At 38.3% G+C, this 17,402-nt stretch overlaps 1 protein-coding gene across 8 annotated transcripts in view; it reads left to right on the plus strand.

Moving 5' to 3' along the window:
* Positions 1 to 17,402, plus strand: part of CHRDL1 (chordin like 1) — a 127,414-nt gene that overhangs the window by 26,373 nt on the left and 83,639 nt on the right. For all 8 annotated transcript variants that reach the window (XM_043459123.1, XM_043459120.1, XM_043459121.1 and 5 more), the window contains exons 3-4: positions 6,151 to 6,263; positions 8,827 to 8,920. In XM_043459123.1, coding sequence (XP_043315058.1) covers positions 6,151 to 6,263; positions 8,827 to 8,920 — 207 coding nt within the window. The remainder of the gene's footprint in view (positions 1 to 6,150; positions 6,264 to 8,826; positions 8,921 to 17,402) is intronic.

Genomic DNA, 17,402 nt, shown 5'->3' on the forward strand with positions numbered 1-17,402 from the left:
AGTGACTGAACTGAACTGAGCTGAACTTACCTTGTGGAAATTAACAGTTAACTCTAAAGTTTATATGGAAAGGTCTGAATCAGAATTGCCAACACAATGTTGAAGAACCTCAACAAAGTTAGAGAACTGATGCTACCCAACTTCAAGACTTACTATAAAGCTATAGTACTTAACACAATGTGATATTGTTGAAAGAATAGACAAATGGAACAGTGCAGCATAATAGAATGCCCAGAAATAGACCCACACAAATATAGTCAACTGATCTTTGACAAAAGGAACAAAGACAATTTATTGGAAAAAGGATAATCTTCAACAAATGGTGCTGAAACAACTAGACACATGCATGCAAAAAAATGACCATTAAAAAAACTTACAAAATGGATTACAGATCTAAATGTAAAATGCAAAACTATAATACTTCCAGAAAATAACAAAGGAGAAAATCTAGGTGACCTTGGGTTTAGTAATGAGTTTTCAGATACACCAAAAGTATGCTCTGTGCAAGAAAAAAAAAGATCAATGAATTGGACTTCATTACAAGTAAAAAATTCTGCTATGCAAAAGATACTGTTAAGAGAGTTAAAAGACAAGCCACAGACTGAAGGAAAATATTTGCAAAATGCATGTCTGATAGAGGACTTGTATTGAAAAATACAAATAACTCTTAAAGCTCAACAGTAAGAAAATAAACAACCCAATTAATAAATGGGCAAAAGAACTAAACAGATAGTGCACCAAAGAAGATACATGGGTGGCAAATAAGTATATGAAAAGATGCTCAATATTAAATATCATTAGGGAATTGGAAATTAAAACAACAAATGAGATACCACTACACACCTGTTAGAATGGCTAATACCCAAAATACAGACAACACCAAAATACTGATAAGAATGTGGAGCAGTAAGAACTTTCATTCATTGCTGATGGGAATGCAAGATAGTATAGTCACTTTGGAAGACAGTTTGGCAGTTTCTTAAAGAGCTAGATATAGTCTTACTCTAAAACCCAGCAATCATACTCCCAGGTATCATGCAAATGAATTTTCAATTCATTTCATTTTCAAAAATTGGAAGCAACCAAGTTGTCCTTCCCTGGTGGCTCAAACGATAAAGAATCTGCCTGCAATGCGGGAGGCCTGGATTCAGTCCCTGGGTTGGGAAGGCCCCCTGGAGAAGGGCATGGCAACCCACTCCAGTAATCTTGCCTGGAGAATCCCATGGACAGAGGAGCCTGGCAGGCTATAATCCACGGGGTCACAAAGCGTCAGACATGACTGAATGACTAAGCACAGCAGCATTATGTCCTTCAATAGGTGAGTTGATGAACAAGCTGTACATCCAAACAGTGGGATATTATTCAATGATAAATGAGCTGTCAAGCCATGAAAAAGCTTAGAGGAATCTTAAATGTATATTGCTAGGTGAAAGAAGCCAGTCTAAAAAGTCTGCGTACCCTATGATTCCAACTACATGACATCTTGGAAAAGACAAAACTATAGAGACAGTAGAAAGTCAGTGGTTTTTAGGAGTTGTGGGAGTGGAGGGGGGTAAAGATGAATAGGCAGGGTATGGGCATATTTAGGGCAGTGAAACTGTTCTGTATGATACTGTAATGGCGATAAATGTCATTTATACATTTGTCATAACACATAGAACTATACAGAGTATGCTCTCATGTAAACTATGTAGTTAATATATCAAGTATTGGTTCATTAATTTTAACAAATGTACTACACTAATGCAAGATGTTAATGCCAAGAAAAAGTGGGGGTGATGTGAAGAGGGGAAATATGAGCACTTTGTGTACTTTCTACTTAGTTTTTTGATAAACCTAAAACTGCTCTAAGAAATAAAGCCTATTAATTTAAAAACAGGAAAATAAAGATTAGAGGACTATTACCAGAACGTTAAAAGTGGTTGTGTTATGGGCTTTCCTGGTGTCCAGTGGTTAAGAATCTGCCTTGCAGTTCAGGAGACATGGGTTCGATCCTTGGTCCAGGAAGATCCCACATGCTGTGGGGCAATTAGGTCCATATGCCTTAACTACTGAGCCAGCACAGCCTAGAGCCCATGCTCCAAAAGAAGAGAGTAGCCGGTGCTCGCTGCAACTGGTGAAAGCCCATGCACAGCAATGAAGACCCAGCACAGCCAAAAAATAAAATGAGTGAATAAGTAAATAAATTTTTTTTTAAGTGGTTGTCTTCTGGTGGTAGAATTATATATGATTTTTCTTTCCTCTATATGTTTCTTTTTAATTGTCTTATTATCGTGTAATTCACATGAAGCAAAATCACCATTTTAAATACACCTAAAGCTAGTACAATGCTATATATTAATTTTATCTCAATTGTAAAAGTTAAAAAATAAATAAAATTTAAAAATTCACCCTTTTTTCATCCTCCTCCAGGGGATCTTCCCAACCCAGAGAGTACAGTTTTGTGAGTTTTGTCTAATGGTACCACCATAATCAAGATATAAGCTCCATCACTCTCAAAATTTACTCTGTATCCCTTTATAGTAAAATCCTTCCCCCACCCTAGTCCTTGGCAACTACTGATCTTTTTTCTGTCCCTTGTCCAGATTAAAAATAATTAATTGTAATCATGCAGTATGTAGTGCTTCCCTGGTGGCTTAGATGGTAAAGAATCTGCATGCAGTTCGGGAGACCTGGGTTCAATCCCTGGGTTGGGAAGATCCCCTGGAGAAAGGCATGGCAGTCCACTCCAGTATTCTTGCCTGGAGAATCCTCATGGACAGAGGAGCCTGGTGGGCTACAGTTCACAGGGTTGCAATGAGTCGGACACGACTGAGCGACCAACACACATAGAGTATGTAGACTTTGAATCTGGCTTTTTTCGTCTAGCATAATGCCTTTGAGGGTCATCCACGTTTAACCGTATCAGTCTTTCTTTATATTGCTGAGTAATATTCTTTGATTTGCATGTCTTAAAATTCATCAGTTGAAGGACGTTTATGTTGCTCTCAGGTTTTTCAGACTGAATAAATCCATTTTAAACATATAGTACAGATTTTGGTTTGAATATATGTTTTGTTTTAGTTGGAAAAATACCTAGGTGTGGGATTGCTGAGTGGTATAGTTCAGGGTGTATTTAACTTTAGAAGAAACTGCCAAGTTGTTTTACAACAGTATTGTATAAGGTGAGCTATAGTTGCTTCATTTCCTCACCAGCACTGAGTATATTCAGATTTTTTGCATTTATCCATTCTAATAAGTCAGTCCTCATGGTTTCAGTTTTCATTATATGTCCTCATGGTTTCAATATTTCATTTCCCTGATGACTAATGATGTGTGTGACATTTGTGAATCTTCCTTTGTGAAGTGTGTATTCAAATTTTAATCCCATTTTTGAATTGGGTTGTTAGTTTCCTTGTTCTTAAGTTTTGAGATTTTTAAAATATTTTCTGGATGTGCTTGTGCTCAGTCACCCACTCATGTCTGACTCTTTGCAACTCCAGGGACTGTAGCCCACTAGGCTCCTCTGTCCATGAAATTTCCCAGGCAAGAATACTGGAGTGGGTTGCCATTTCCTCCTCCAGAGGACCTTCCCAACCCAGAGATCAAACCCATGTCTCTTACGTCTCCTGCATTCGCAGGTGGATTCTTTACCACTACTCCACCTGGGAAACTGTATTTTGGATGAAAGTCCTTTATCAGAAATGTGGTTTGCAAATAATTTCTTCTAGTTGGTGGCTTTCCTTTTTATTCTCTTAACATTTTTCAAAAGCAGAAGTTCAAAAGCAGAATTTTGATGAATTCCTATTTTACAAAATTTCTTTTATGAATTGTACTTTTGGTGTTATATCTAAGAACTCTTCACCTAACCTAAGATCACAACTATAGTCCCCTGTATTTCCTTTTAAAAGTTTTAAAGTATTGGGGTTTACATTAAAGTGTGTCTGTGATCCGTCTTGAGTTAATTTTTGTAGATGGTATGAGATATTTCATGTTATTTTATGTTTTGCATATGATTGTCCAAATAGTCCAGCAGCATTTGTTGAAAGGCTATTGTTTCTCCATTGAATGGCCATTGCATCTTTGTTGAAAATCAATAGACCCATAAATGTGGGTCTCTTCTCTGTTTGTTGACTCTTCATTCTATTCCATTGGCATATTTATCTAACCTTTTTCCAACACCACACTGACTTGAAAACCATAGTTTTATATTGCTTTGAAATCACATAGTGTGTATCTTCCAACATCTTTCTCTTTCAAAATTGTTTTGGTCATGCTGCTTTCTTTGCCTTTCTTTAGAAGATGTAGAACTCTTCAGATTATTTATCTTTCCTTGAGTAAGCTTTGGTAATTGTGTCTTTCAAATAATTCATCCATCTCATCTAAGATATTAAGCTAACTGGTGTAAAGTTATTCATAATGTCTCCCTTTTATTCTTTTAATATCTGTAGAATCTATAATGAAGACTTCTCTTTTGTCCCTATATTAGTAATTTGCATCTTCTGTCTTTGTTAATCTTGCTAGAAGTTTATCAATTTTATTGATTGTCTTAGAAAACCAGGTTTTGGTTTCATTGATTTTTTTCTATTGATTTTTGTCTTAAATTTCACTGACTTCTGTTTGTATTATTCATTCCTTCTATTTTCTTTTGGTTTATTTTATCCCACTTTTGCTAGTTTCATAAGGCATTGATTTGAGACTGTTCCACTTTTCTACTGTAGGTACTTATAAATTTCAACTGTAGTTACTTATAAATTTCTCTTTAAGTACTTCGTTAGTTGAATTGACTAATTTTGATATGCTATGTTTCATTTTCTTTTAGTACAAAATACTTTCGAATTTCCCTTCAGTAACAGGCTGTTTATTAATTTTGTTGTTATTTAGTCGCTTAGTCATGTCTGACTGTTTTGCAACCCATGGACTGTAGCCTGCCAGGCTCCTCTGTCCATGAGACTTCCCAGGCAGAATACTGGCGTGGGTTGCAATTTCCTTCTTCAGGGCATCTTACCGACCCAGAGATAGAATCCATGTCTCATACATTGGCAGTCGGATTATTTAATGCTGAACCACCAGGGAAGCCTGTCCATGGGATTACCAGCATATTAAAAATGGTTTCTTCTTGGGCTTGAATTGTGTGTATGGAATATTTCTTTTTTTTCCATATACTTTTATGGGGTTTTTTTTCTGTGTTTTTGTGTGTTTTCCAGTTTTATACACTGATTAGAAAATAATCATTTATTATAAAATATCACTCTACATTTTGTAGCACTTTATAATTGACTTTATAATTTCCTTCTCTGGAGAAGGAAATGGCAACCCACTCCAGTATTCTTGCCTGGAGAATTCCATGGACAGAGAAGCCTGGCAGCCTACAGTCCATGGGATCACAAAGAGTCGGACATAGCTGACCGCCTAAGCACATATAATTGACAAAGAACTTTATGTAATTTTCCCACATTTGCTTGAGAAACATGTAATCCATATTTCATAGATGTTGAAAATTGAGATTGACTGAGTCAAATCACTTGCTCAATGCTACACAACTAAAGCTAATTAGGATTCAGACCCAGGTTTTCTGATTCCCAGTTCATCGTCCTGAAGAAGTTGGAAATAAAGATTTGAAAAGTAAATTGGAATTTATCTTGTGAGAAGCTGGAAAGAATCACAGAGGGTCTTTGGGGCAGTAAGCAACTTGAGGCATTTATCTCAGTGTAGTTTTAGTTTGAATCTCTGATTACTAATGAAGTTGAACAGTTTTTCTGATTTATTGCCTGCTCTCATTTCTTCTCTAAATTGCTTCTCATGGCTTTAGATCATTTTTCTATTGGATTGATTGGTACTTTATTTACTGATTTGAATGATTAGAAAATATTCCAGATATTAATACTGTATTTATATTAATATTTTATTTGTTGGAAATACCTTCTCCCTGTTTCTTGCTTATCTGGCTTTTCTTTTCAATTTTGATCATCAGTGCCAACCTTATTGGGTCATTGTAAAATCAAATAAGGAAAGCATATAAAACACTGAGCCCATCGTAGGGGTTCTATAATTATCGTCTATGCCTCTTTTCTTGATGTACACTAAAATGGATGGAACCTGTGATTGCTCTGGATTTTGTCATTGGTCCATGTTTTCTAACCAGCATATTCTCCATCTCCTTCCTCACAGATTCAGAGACATATTGTGTGTTTCAAGACAAGAAGTACAGAGTGGGTGAGAGATGGCATCCTTACCTGGAACCTTATGGGTTGGTTTACTGCGTGAACTGTATCTGCTCTGAGGTACAGTCCCCAATGGCATGTGATTTCCGCTTTGCTCCCCAGCAGGCAGACATGCTCTCAAGTGCCTAGATGGCCTGGGAGCATGAGTGATTAAAAACCTAAAAGAAGTTAGGAGGCAGATTGCAAGGAAAAATACACATCTCATGTCTTTTTCTTCTATTGCTTTTTGGCTTGATTTTCATGGGAACTCACTGAGTATTTGCTGTAGATAGATACTTAAGCAGTCTCTTAGCCGAAAGGTATAGGACATGGAAGAAGTAGAGTGCAGGAAAAAGCTCAATATAATGCCTGGATCATAAGACAATATCATTTTTTAATATCATTTTCAAGACTGGCCGTTAGCCAGGAGATTAGGACAGATTATAAACTGGTTCACTGGGAGAATGTATTTTATATGGTTTCAGTGAATGACTATAATTACTAATAGGATTGAGGTGGTGAAACCTTGGCTTGTATCTGGTGAGGATTAGAGTCCTCTTGGCTTGGCCTTGGCTCCTGTCCAGTCACTCAAAGAGGCATTTGGATAGCTTTGCAGTAGACAAAGCAGGTAGTCCCATGGCCGTGACCCAGGACCACAGCTACGGACCATCTTTCTGAACAAGCCTCTTCTGTCATACGCTAAGCCAGGGTTTCTCAGCCTCTGCACTCTTGACATTTGGGAACAGAATATTTCTTGTTGTGGGGAGCTGTCCTGTGTATTGTGAGATATTTAACAGCACCCCTGGCCTCTATCCACTAGAAGCCAGTAGCATCCATCCTAGTTGTGGCAACCAAAAATATCTCAGGACGTGCTCAAGGTTACTTGGAGAGCAAAGTGGTTCCTGGTGGAGAACCAATGCACTAGGCCAACTGGGGAAAGAGACTTTATACTTGGCCTTGAGGATTGAGAATTCTGAACATATAGAAAGAATTTTCAAGACCTGCCTCTCACTTGAGAGCTCATGGAACAACTAAAACCCCTCACTAGTGCCCAGGAGTCCTCACTTACAAGCCTGATTCTTTTGCCATTTGAACAGAAGATTGGGCTTTCAGAATTTTGAGCATGTGGAAACCTAACCTTTAGGCAACATCAGGTAGTCTTAAGAAACTGCAGGGCTCTAGAATCAAGACAGACCAAGTTTCCAACCCTGACTCTTCCACTTCTGAGCTGTGTTATATTAAGCAAGTTATTTAACCTCTCTGAGATTCCTTCAGCTTCTTCTTCTTTAAAATGGTATAGTGGTGTTACCTATTTTATAGGATTATGACAAGGGTTAAATTTACTAATCTGTCTCAGTCAGTGCATTAAAACAATGCTTGGTCATAGTCAATATTTGAGAAATGCTAACTGCTGTAATATTACCATCATTATGGTTATTATTTTTATTAATGTTTTATCTCTAGACCAGAAACCAATGTAAAGCATTAAGAAGGAATCAGTTTGACCTCAGCTAGGTGGAGTAGTTTTGATGTGCTCTGGTGATCTTACTTCAAGATGATACCACCTGGCTCTGAGGAGTGTGACATATAAGGAGGCTCTGTGGTGTTTCCAAATGTAGTGCTCCAAAAATTTATTCTAGGAAGTATGCAAGAAAAGAAAAAGAGTTGTGGTAAGGTTATTCGAATTTGGATAAAGGAAGCCTGCATCTTTAAATGGCTAGGACAGTTATTAAACAGAGTATCTAGAGACTGAGTAACTGCCTGGTATGGTGTGATTGTGTCAGATTCTTGACCCAATGCATTGGAAATGGACAGCTAACCCTTGGGGACTGAGGCTTTGCTCTCTGCAGGGCAGTGAAAATGTTAATATAATCCCAGTGCCAGTGGCTCAAGTGCTAGGCATCTTCTCCCTCCATTGTCTTCATCACCCTCTTCCCTCACCAGAGCCTGACGGATATAACCCTTGCTTCAAATGAGTTATGGATGGAAAATGTTAATGCAAAATTGGTTTCCAAGGTCTTCCTTTGTTCTAGCAATGGCTGAAAGCTGTCAGAGCTAGGGATCTTGTCAGTGTAAATCAGACAAGGACCCAGTCGCCCCCTCCCCTAGTCATACTAGCTAATCAGCTCAATTCCAGACACTAGCTTGGTCTCAGAAAAATTTTGACTTGCAAAAGAAGTGAGGAGAAGAAGCACTCAGCTCACTGGATCAAGGCAGAGTTATATGGACTCCAGAATCCATGTGCTAGGGCTCTCTCCTTGCCCGGGGATGGGTAACAGCTCAAGGGACCCATCACTCATTATCCCTTCCTTCCATGGTGTTGGGCAGGTGATTATGAAATCCGACTAGGCTCTGAAGAGACGTGCAGAGCTAGGGAATGGTAGAAACATCACAGAGCCAAGTCAGAAGAAGCCTCCCAGTAATTGCAGGAGGCTTTGTAAACTGGGGTAGTAGTGATCCTTAGAAAAATACTCCAATAAACTTATCAGAAAAAAGAAAGAAAATGCTGATTTCATTCAGTTTCTCGGCAATGCGTTATTCACTGTCTGAGTGAGTCCCTGAATGACTGTTTCCCAAATTGGCATGATCCCAGTGACCTCTGAAAGACATTTATTTTGTTGTCATTGTTGCCTCTCTCTTTCAGAATGGGAATGTGCTTTGCAGCAGAGTCAGATGTCCAAGTCTTCATTGCCTGTCTCCTGTGCATGTTCCTCATCTTTGCTGCCCTCGCTGCCCAGGTAAACCAGTTCGCTTCTTTCTTTCCCAGCTGTGGTTTTCCTTCCTCTTTCTTCCACCCAACCCACCCCTTCTCCCTAATTCCCCAGAAGAAGAAACTTCCAGACAGGAATAATAGTAGGACACGTTCAGGCAGCCTGCACCAGCCCCTAAATACTGTTTATAGCCCAATTGGGGCACATTCTAGGCTCTAATAAGTTATTTGGTACACAGTAACAGGTTTTCATTGGGCTTTTAATCATTTGAAGGTGCCTATCAATTGAGGGAAGGGAATTGTGGCCCAGAGATTTTTCTGTGATAAACAGTCTCTTCCTGCCGTGGGCAGCGGACACCAGGAGAGTTGTAGCATGGAGGCACGTGTCCTACGCAATTAGTGCTGGAATTGCATTTGAGCATAGCTTCTAATTGATGAGGGGCTGTTCATAAATCAAAGGAGCTGAACCAGTGAGGTTTATGTCAGTATAAAGCTGCTTGCTGGCTGAATGGTCACCTTCTCTAGACTGTACAGTTATTATGTATACACTGTTCATAGTAGTGCTAAGGGGATGGCAGGCAGATACTTTTTCACAAGGCTATTAGGACGTCTACCTTCCTGGTTGGCGGCTAGGGTGTTTGTCTGAGGCAGGGGCTCCCTCAGTGATACTTTGTTCATGTCTGACTGAGGCCAGGCTCCCACACCAGAGGAGTGCAAGCATGGAATGATTCAGAAAATGCCTGTGGGTCCTCCAGCAATCCTAAGAAAAGCTAAGTGATCATCTTAGCATCTGGGCAGTAGAAGCTTTGTAGTCCTATAAGTTGACTCTGTTTCCCTCGAGGACAGAGTTGGGGTCCATGGGTGGACTTTGAGGGGTTAGCAAACCTTTTAAAATAGTTGGCAGTTTTTGGTGTAACAATATATATGTGTAAATTCCTTTCGAGAAGATACATAGCTTTATTGGCATTCCTAAAGGGGTGTACATAATCATAAAAACATAAAGAACCATTAGTCTCCGTCATACATGGTGTTTTTTTTCAAGTAGTGAGGAACTTCCAGAACTTACAAGAGAGAAATGAAAAGTGTCAGGGCAGAAATGGTAGGACTGAGGCCAGGAATGAGGTTCAGTGACAACTCAGTTAACTGAAATGTTACAGGAACAGAGATTTTGTTGAATGGAGACCCTTTTTGTCCAATGGAGACCCAAACCCTTTTTGTCACCACTTTCATAACTTATGCTTTCTTACCTTGATAAATGGGCTTCCATGGTGGCTCAGCGGTAAAGAATCCACCTGCAGTGCAGGAACCACAAGAGATGTGGGTTCACTCCCTCGGTAGGGAAGATCCCCTGGAGGAGGGCATGGAAACCCACTCCAGTATTCTTGCTTGGAGAATCCCATGGACAGAGGAGCCTAGCAGGCTACAGTCCACGGGGTCTCAAAGAGCTGGACATGACTGAAGCAACTTAGCACACATGCACATTGATAAATACACTCTAATGAACATCTGGGATTCTTTCCAGATATCAGAAGATCATGCCGTGTCACAGGTTTATCATTCTTAGTATTGGTTACCGTAGTATATGCTTTAATGTATGAGAGACTGAGTTGGCATGTGATCAACCTTAAAGTTATTCTTTGAAATAAATCCCTAAGAGAGGTTTACTATTTTTGCATGTGTTTGTTTGCTTCTTGGGCTTCCCTGTCAGCTCTGTGGTAAAGAATCTTCCTGCAATGCTGGAGACCTGAGTTTGATCCCTGAGACGGGAAGATCCCCTGGAGAAGGAAATGGCAACCCACACCAGTATTCTTGCCTGGGAAATCCCATGGACAAAGGAACCTGGGGGGCTACAGTCCATAGGGTTGTAAAAAGAGTTGGGCATGACTTACAATTGAACAACAACAGCAACAACATTTGCTTCTTCTGTTTAAATTGCAAGGGTGTAGCATGGGAGGATTCTTTTTTTTTTTTTTTTTTTCATCTTCCAGGTTGCCTTTCAAATAGCCTTATAAAATCTTCTTATCTCAGAAGTATCTAAAAGTGGTCTAATGTCATAGGAATTGATCTAAATGGCTGTGGAGAAATTATTCTTCCCTAGGAAGGAAGTTGGGGTAGGGCCCAGAGACAGAGCATAGAGTGGAAGTACACAGAGTGGAAGATGGCTGTCATCTACCCTAACTGCATAAAGGGAAGCAAGTCCTGAGAAAAAGAGAAAGTATAAGCTAGCAGTTCTTTTAAGAGAAAAAGCAAGTATTAGAAGAATTAAGATCATAAGTCCCAGAAATGAGAAAAAGGAGAGAAATAAACATCATCATCTTTAAGACTTAAAAAGATAGAAACAGCTATTCATTTCCTTTGCCTTCTTGTTCTTACAGGTCACTTCCTTGTGAGTTCATTTTTCTTTCTAACTGTAACCTTTAACAGTTCTTTCTGTAGGTAGTGGTCCTAAAATTCCCTAATCCTTATATGCAAAAATGTCTTTATTTTGCCCTCATTCTTGAGTGATAATTTGGCTGGGTATAAAATTATAGATTCACATTTATTTTCCCTCAGCCCTTTGAAGATATTAATAAATTGTTTCATGACTTCCTTTGTTTGTGGATAAGAAGTCTGCTTTGATTATAATTCTTTTATACATAATTTGTCTTATTCTAGCTTTTAAGATTTTCTCTTTTTCCTTTGATGCAAACAAGGAGGTATTTTGATGTATGATTTATTTTTATTTAGCCTGCTTAGCACATGATTTTTTCCAGCCAATGGACTCACATTTTTCTTCAATTTCAAGTTATTATTTTTGTGAAAACTATATTTTCTTCTATTTTTTCTCATTCTTAACCTTGTCTTTGGTGTATGTCATTGCATTTCATTTAATTTAAGCTCTGTGTCTCTTAATGTCTTTCTTTTTCCCCCTGATGATATATTGGTATACTCCCTGTAATGATATATAACTTAACTTGGACTTCCAATTCATGAATTGTTTCTCCAGCTTTTTCATGCCTACTATTTAAGCTGTCTGTTGGGTTTTGTTGTTTTATTTTTAAAAACTGTATTTCTCCCCATTTTTGAATTATATATAAAAAAAATCTATGTACTGCCATTTTGTAAACCCCTGTTATTGTTTCTTGAGGTCTTGTTCTCTTATTTATTGCTTTAAGGTATTTAAATATTTATTTAAAGTCTATTTCTGATTGTTTAAATATGTGTATTTTCAGGTGTGAATTCTCACTTTTGTTAGATTTCTTGATAGCTTTCCTTAGTTCCAAATTTCCCCTTGTTTTTTTAAATTTTTGTCTAAAAGCTCATCATCCATGGTTTTTCTCTCGCATAAGTCCTTCCTTTCTTGTGATAGCATTATTTTCAGGCCTTGTAGCTTACTTAGCATTAAACCAGGTCGTATGTTGGTATCCCACCTTGGACTCCATCATGTCTGAATAGTCTGCTTCTACCTCTGTTTTCTTGTGCAGGGCTAGTCCTTGGATTGGGACCTCAGCTGCAGCTGCCTTTCTTGGGCAGTCAGTCCATGCAAGAGAATGAACTTGGGTGGGCAAACTACGTCAGCCCCTGTTCACATGTGAAGAGTGTGACTCTTAAGTCCTCAGATTTATACAGGAAGCCAATTGTAGGCCATAGTTCTTGCTCAGCTGCCTGGATGTAGCTATCTATATCTGATCTGAACTGCCAGTGGAGCATATCTTGTTGGCCCTCATTTATTGCTGTACTTTCATTTTGCCTGTGTTTTATTTAATAGAGTTTCCTTTTGTTTCTGAGGATGATTTTGCAGTTTCAGAGTTTTATTTATTTATTTTTACTTTTATATTTCATCTCTTACTCTTCTTTGTTTGGAAAATAGCACAGCATTTTCTCATGTGCTCTCTCTGCCATATTGACCTGGAATGCAAATCAGCAATTCTTTCTTTCTGTTGAAGATAAAACAAGAATAAACAGGTTTAAACTATAGCAGAGAATAATGGAGTTTGATAAAAGAAAGAACTTTGGGACACAGTGGTTGTTAAATCCTAGAATAAATGACTAAGGAGAATTTTAGTCTCTTTACTGCATGTTTCTGGAAATAAAAAGGTATCCACCCATCTGAGATAGAGTTGGCATAGTTTTGCTTTGAGACAGGGCAATGGATGTGATGACTTCTCTGTATTCCTTCCACCCCAATTATTATTAGGCATGAAGAAACTTATGCCTTCAGGGCCACAGGAATGTTTGGTCAAAGGAAGGGGCTCTAGTTTTGTGTCTTAACCCAATGGAAAGCACTGTGATGAAAACATATTCACTGAAAAATAGAATATTTAAATCCAAGGTAATGAACAAGTTCTATATCAATAAGGGAGATCAAATAAGGGAGCCATATATCCAATGTTTTATATGCAATCTTACAGCCATAGCAACTTCAGGGAATGTTTAGTGGGTAGTGATGGACTTGGTGGGAAGGTCCTACCTGCCATGCCGAGAGCCCATCTTCCACTGGAGGAGGCAGAGGAGACTTCACCCCCCTGTCTGTTTCTGTGTATCCCATGGCTCTTGCTTTCTAAACTTCTTACCCCTTGAAATTTCCAATGTTCTCACCTGCATTTGAGCTTCTCTCTTGTAACTCCTGCTGAACCATGGAAATCAGAGTATGCAGACTGCTTTTCCAGAATTACCAAAGAGAAATCTAACATCAATTCTCATGAAGAGCAGGTGAAAACATTTTCTCCAGCACTTCCCTTGGTCTCCATGGTAGAGGTTAAATCTTGATCACATACCACAGGGCTCTACTGGGGCCAAAGTGGCTGGTAGTACAGGAAGGGTAGAACATTCTTAATAAGAAAGTCAAGACTGTACTGGAGTCAGAAAGGTCATTAAATTCATCCCAGTCTCTAAGCAGGAGTCAATCTATTATCCCTAATGAGAGATTTGTTGGATTGGAATTTCGTATCTTCTCTTTTGGAGGCAGTTGAATGGTAAAGGGGAAAGGGGGAGAGAAAGAATATGACTTGTTTCCTTCTGTTCTTCATGTATAGTTTTATCACCAAGAGATGACTTTTGTAGTGATTAGGAGCCTAAATCACAAAGTTATGTAACAGTTTTCTTAATTGATCATTCCATTAAGAATTTGTTATTCAGAATAGATAAATTTTGGTTCCATTAGAAGTAGTCCAACATTCCCAGGTCATTAAAGAGCTGTTATGAATTTGCCAAAATATCTGATTTGATCTGTTACCAGAGACTTAATCTAGTGTTTCCTTTAGGCTAGATGTGAAGAGGTTTAGTTTTATGATATGGTTTTAGTAGAGAGACTGAGAGTGTGGTTTTGCCAAGAGAGGCACTCCTCACCCCAGTCTTTTACATTCCAGTTAGGTTAAGGAAACACCCTTTCCAAAAATGCCCTGTGCTCCCATAAGGAGATGCTGGGAGTCCCATGCCATTTCTCTCTCGACAGGAGAGCTAGCTAGTGAATATAGGCATTTCTGCCATAATGCAGTATGTGCTTTTCTGAAAATCTTCCCATTCTGCTAAACTGTACACTGAAAAATAACAGGGCTTAAGGAAAAAAATAAGATTAGAGCGGACAACTCTGAACTTGTGCAACTTTGTAACTAGAGTACTAATAAAATAACTATACTAATAAAATACTAGTGTGGTTTAAAAGGCATCTTAGATTTCTAATAAAAAAAGAATATTACAGTAAGTAGAGACTTCATCCTTTAAAATGGTGACTTTAGCTTGAAGGAAGGAGGTATAAGAAAGGGTTGAGGCCACTGAGTTATAGAGACAAGAGAAAAATGCCCAAGATCAGAATCATGTGATAAGCATTTGGAAGACCAAGCATATGGCCAAACCGAGCCAAGAGGAAGAATGTGTGGTGAATAGCAATAGGATAGAGTACTATGTCCTTTCATGGTTTGCAGAATTCAGTTGTGTTAGTGTATACTTGGCATCCAGTTACTGTCTCTTGATGGTGCAAAATATGAATTTGCTAAGAAAAATCATGCCTGAACCAATGCAGTTTCTATTTTATATCAATATCATTTTCTTATCTACCACTTACATATGAACATGTTTGGATTACACAAGTCTATACTCTAGCAGAAACAGACTATGTATGATAGGAGGTAGCTATGTGGCGTTTGGCCTTGGCCAGTTTAGAGTGAGGGTTGCAAATCACTCAGCCACTCTGAATCTTTTTTTTTTTTTTGGTCTGTAATCGCTGCCGTGTCTGCATTTTGTATTCCTGTACATTTGTATAAAAAGAGGAGTCTAGTTGTAGGACTATGTCTGTTTCCATATCTGCGACTTCCAATGTTTCAGAAATCAAGTAGACAAGTCTTTTTAGCTCCCTCCAATTGTTTTTTTTTTTTTAAGGGCAGAAGTTCAAGGGGGAGATGTATCTATTTTTTTGGTTGTGGTAAAGTACACATAACATAAAATTTATGACTTTGCAGTGTATAATTCGTGGCGTTAAGAACATTCTTAATGTTGTGCAACATCACCACTAACCTAGTTCCTGAAATTTTTTACCACCTCAAAAAAGGAAACTGTGCCTGTTAAATAGTCACTCCCCATTACCCCTCCTGCCTTAGCCCCTGGCAACCACTGATTTGCTTTCTGTTTCCATGGATTTTACTATTCTGGACATTTCATATAAATGAAACCATAAAATATGTGACCTTTTGCATCTGGCTTCTTTCACTTAGCATAATGTTTTAAGATTTATCCATGTTGTAGCATTTATGAGTAGTTTATTCCTTTTAATGATTGAATGATATTTCATTGTATGGATATACCACATTTGCTTATACATTCATCAGTTGATGGACATTTGAGTTGTTTTTACCTTCTGGCTATTGTTAATAGTGCTGTGAACATTAAGGTGTAAGTTTTTGTGTGGCATATGTTTTCTACTATTTTCAGTATATACCTAAGAGTGGAATTTCTGAGTCATAGGGTAATTCTGTGTTTAACTTATTGAGGAATCACTTCCAAAATTTAAAACCATCTCATTTTTTTATGATTCATCTCTGCTGCCACCTCATGTTTGCTGCTGATTGCTGCTGTTGCCATCATCCATGTTTGATCGCCATTGTGATCTTCTTGCTCCTTTTGCTCTTTTCTGAATTCTGTATTCACTTTCCTCCTGGGTTCGATTGAAAAAGATCAACGCCTTTTACATAGTAACAGCTAATTAACATATTATTTTCCTTCAGTAAGGGAACTACAAAATTCATAGTATACAAGATGATCAGTCAAGGGTCATTTCTTTTCATGCAAAAGTTTTGTTTTGGCTTTGAGGGATCTTCGTTCCCTGACCAGGGATTGAACCCACACCCTTGGCAGTGAAAGCACCAAGTCCTAACCACTGGACTGCCAGAGAATTCTCAAAAGATTGGTATATTTTTAACAAAACTCTTTCTGGATCCAGAGCTATCCAAAAGCTTGAGGATTCTGGAATGTTGGTCTCTGGGATAGCAGAGGTTATACTTTATTGTTAATATTATTATTATCATTGTTAGCATTCTTATACTGATTGTTGAGAAGTGGCTGCAGAGATATTCGCTATTGATCAGTAGGCCCTCCATGTCTATACTGACTGCCCTGTTACCTTTTAGACCTCTTTCACTGTCTTCCATGCTTTACTTCCATTATTTTCCTCATAACACTTGTTCCTTGAACACTGCAGAGTATAAAGGATTAAAACTTCTCCAGTAAAGTGGCACTTAGCTTGCCTTCTGCCAGGTGAGGTGATCTTTGTATCTGGTAAACCCTGGGGATTTAGTTGCTTTTTAAAAAAGAATATGATTTCCTATTTGTATTTGAGGAGCCCTTATGCCATATAAGAACAAGACATTCAGGACAGGTATAGCTTTCTATCATGGTAGAGCACAGCTCTTCTATTTCTTTCTATGGATGTTAATCAAAATTGTCCCCACACAGAGGTCAAGAAGGTGGAGCATTATTGAGGAATACTGAAAAGCCCCATTTGTCTGAAATAAAATCTTCCATATGCTTGCTATATTTTTAAAAACCTCCACCACCATTACAATCACTCTTCTGGGTTAAGACACTGTTTCCCAAAGTTTGCTGCAGGGAACATGATTTTATGGGATAATGATAGGGTTAACTAGAGAAAACATTTATATGGTCAAATAAACTCGAGAGTTTCTGGAGTAGAGAAAGGTAAATAGGTTTCTTTTTTTTAAAGATAGGTTTCTTTTAATACAGGACTTCTCAGAGCCTTTAATATATTAATATGCATTATGAATCTATAAGTGAGTGTATGGGATGCAGTATTTTCCAAACTTATTCAGCCATAGGACTTTTTATTTTTGGCTGTGCCACATGGCTTGTGGGATCTTAGTTCCCCAACCAGGGATTGAACCCGTGCTGCCACAGTAAAACTGCGGAGTCCTAACCAGTGGACCTCCACGGAATTCCTGGGACCTGTTTTTTGTAGAGCATTTTGAAGGATTAGTGTTCTTTAATATATGTTTTAAGAAGTCTTGGATTATGCCATTCCA

Source organism: Cervus canadensis, chromosome X (genome assembly GCF_019320065.1).
Source record: "Cervus canadensis isolate Bull #8, Minnesota chromosome X, ASM1932006v1, whole genome shotgun sequence".
NCBI lineage: Eukaryota > Metazoa > Chordata > Mammalia > Artiodactyla > Cervidae > Cervus > Cervus canadensis.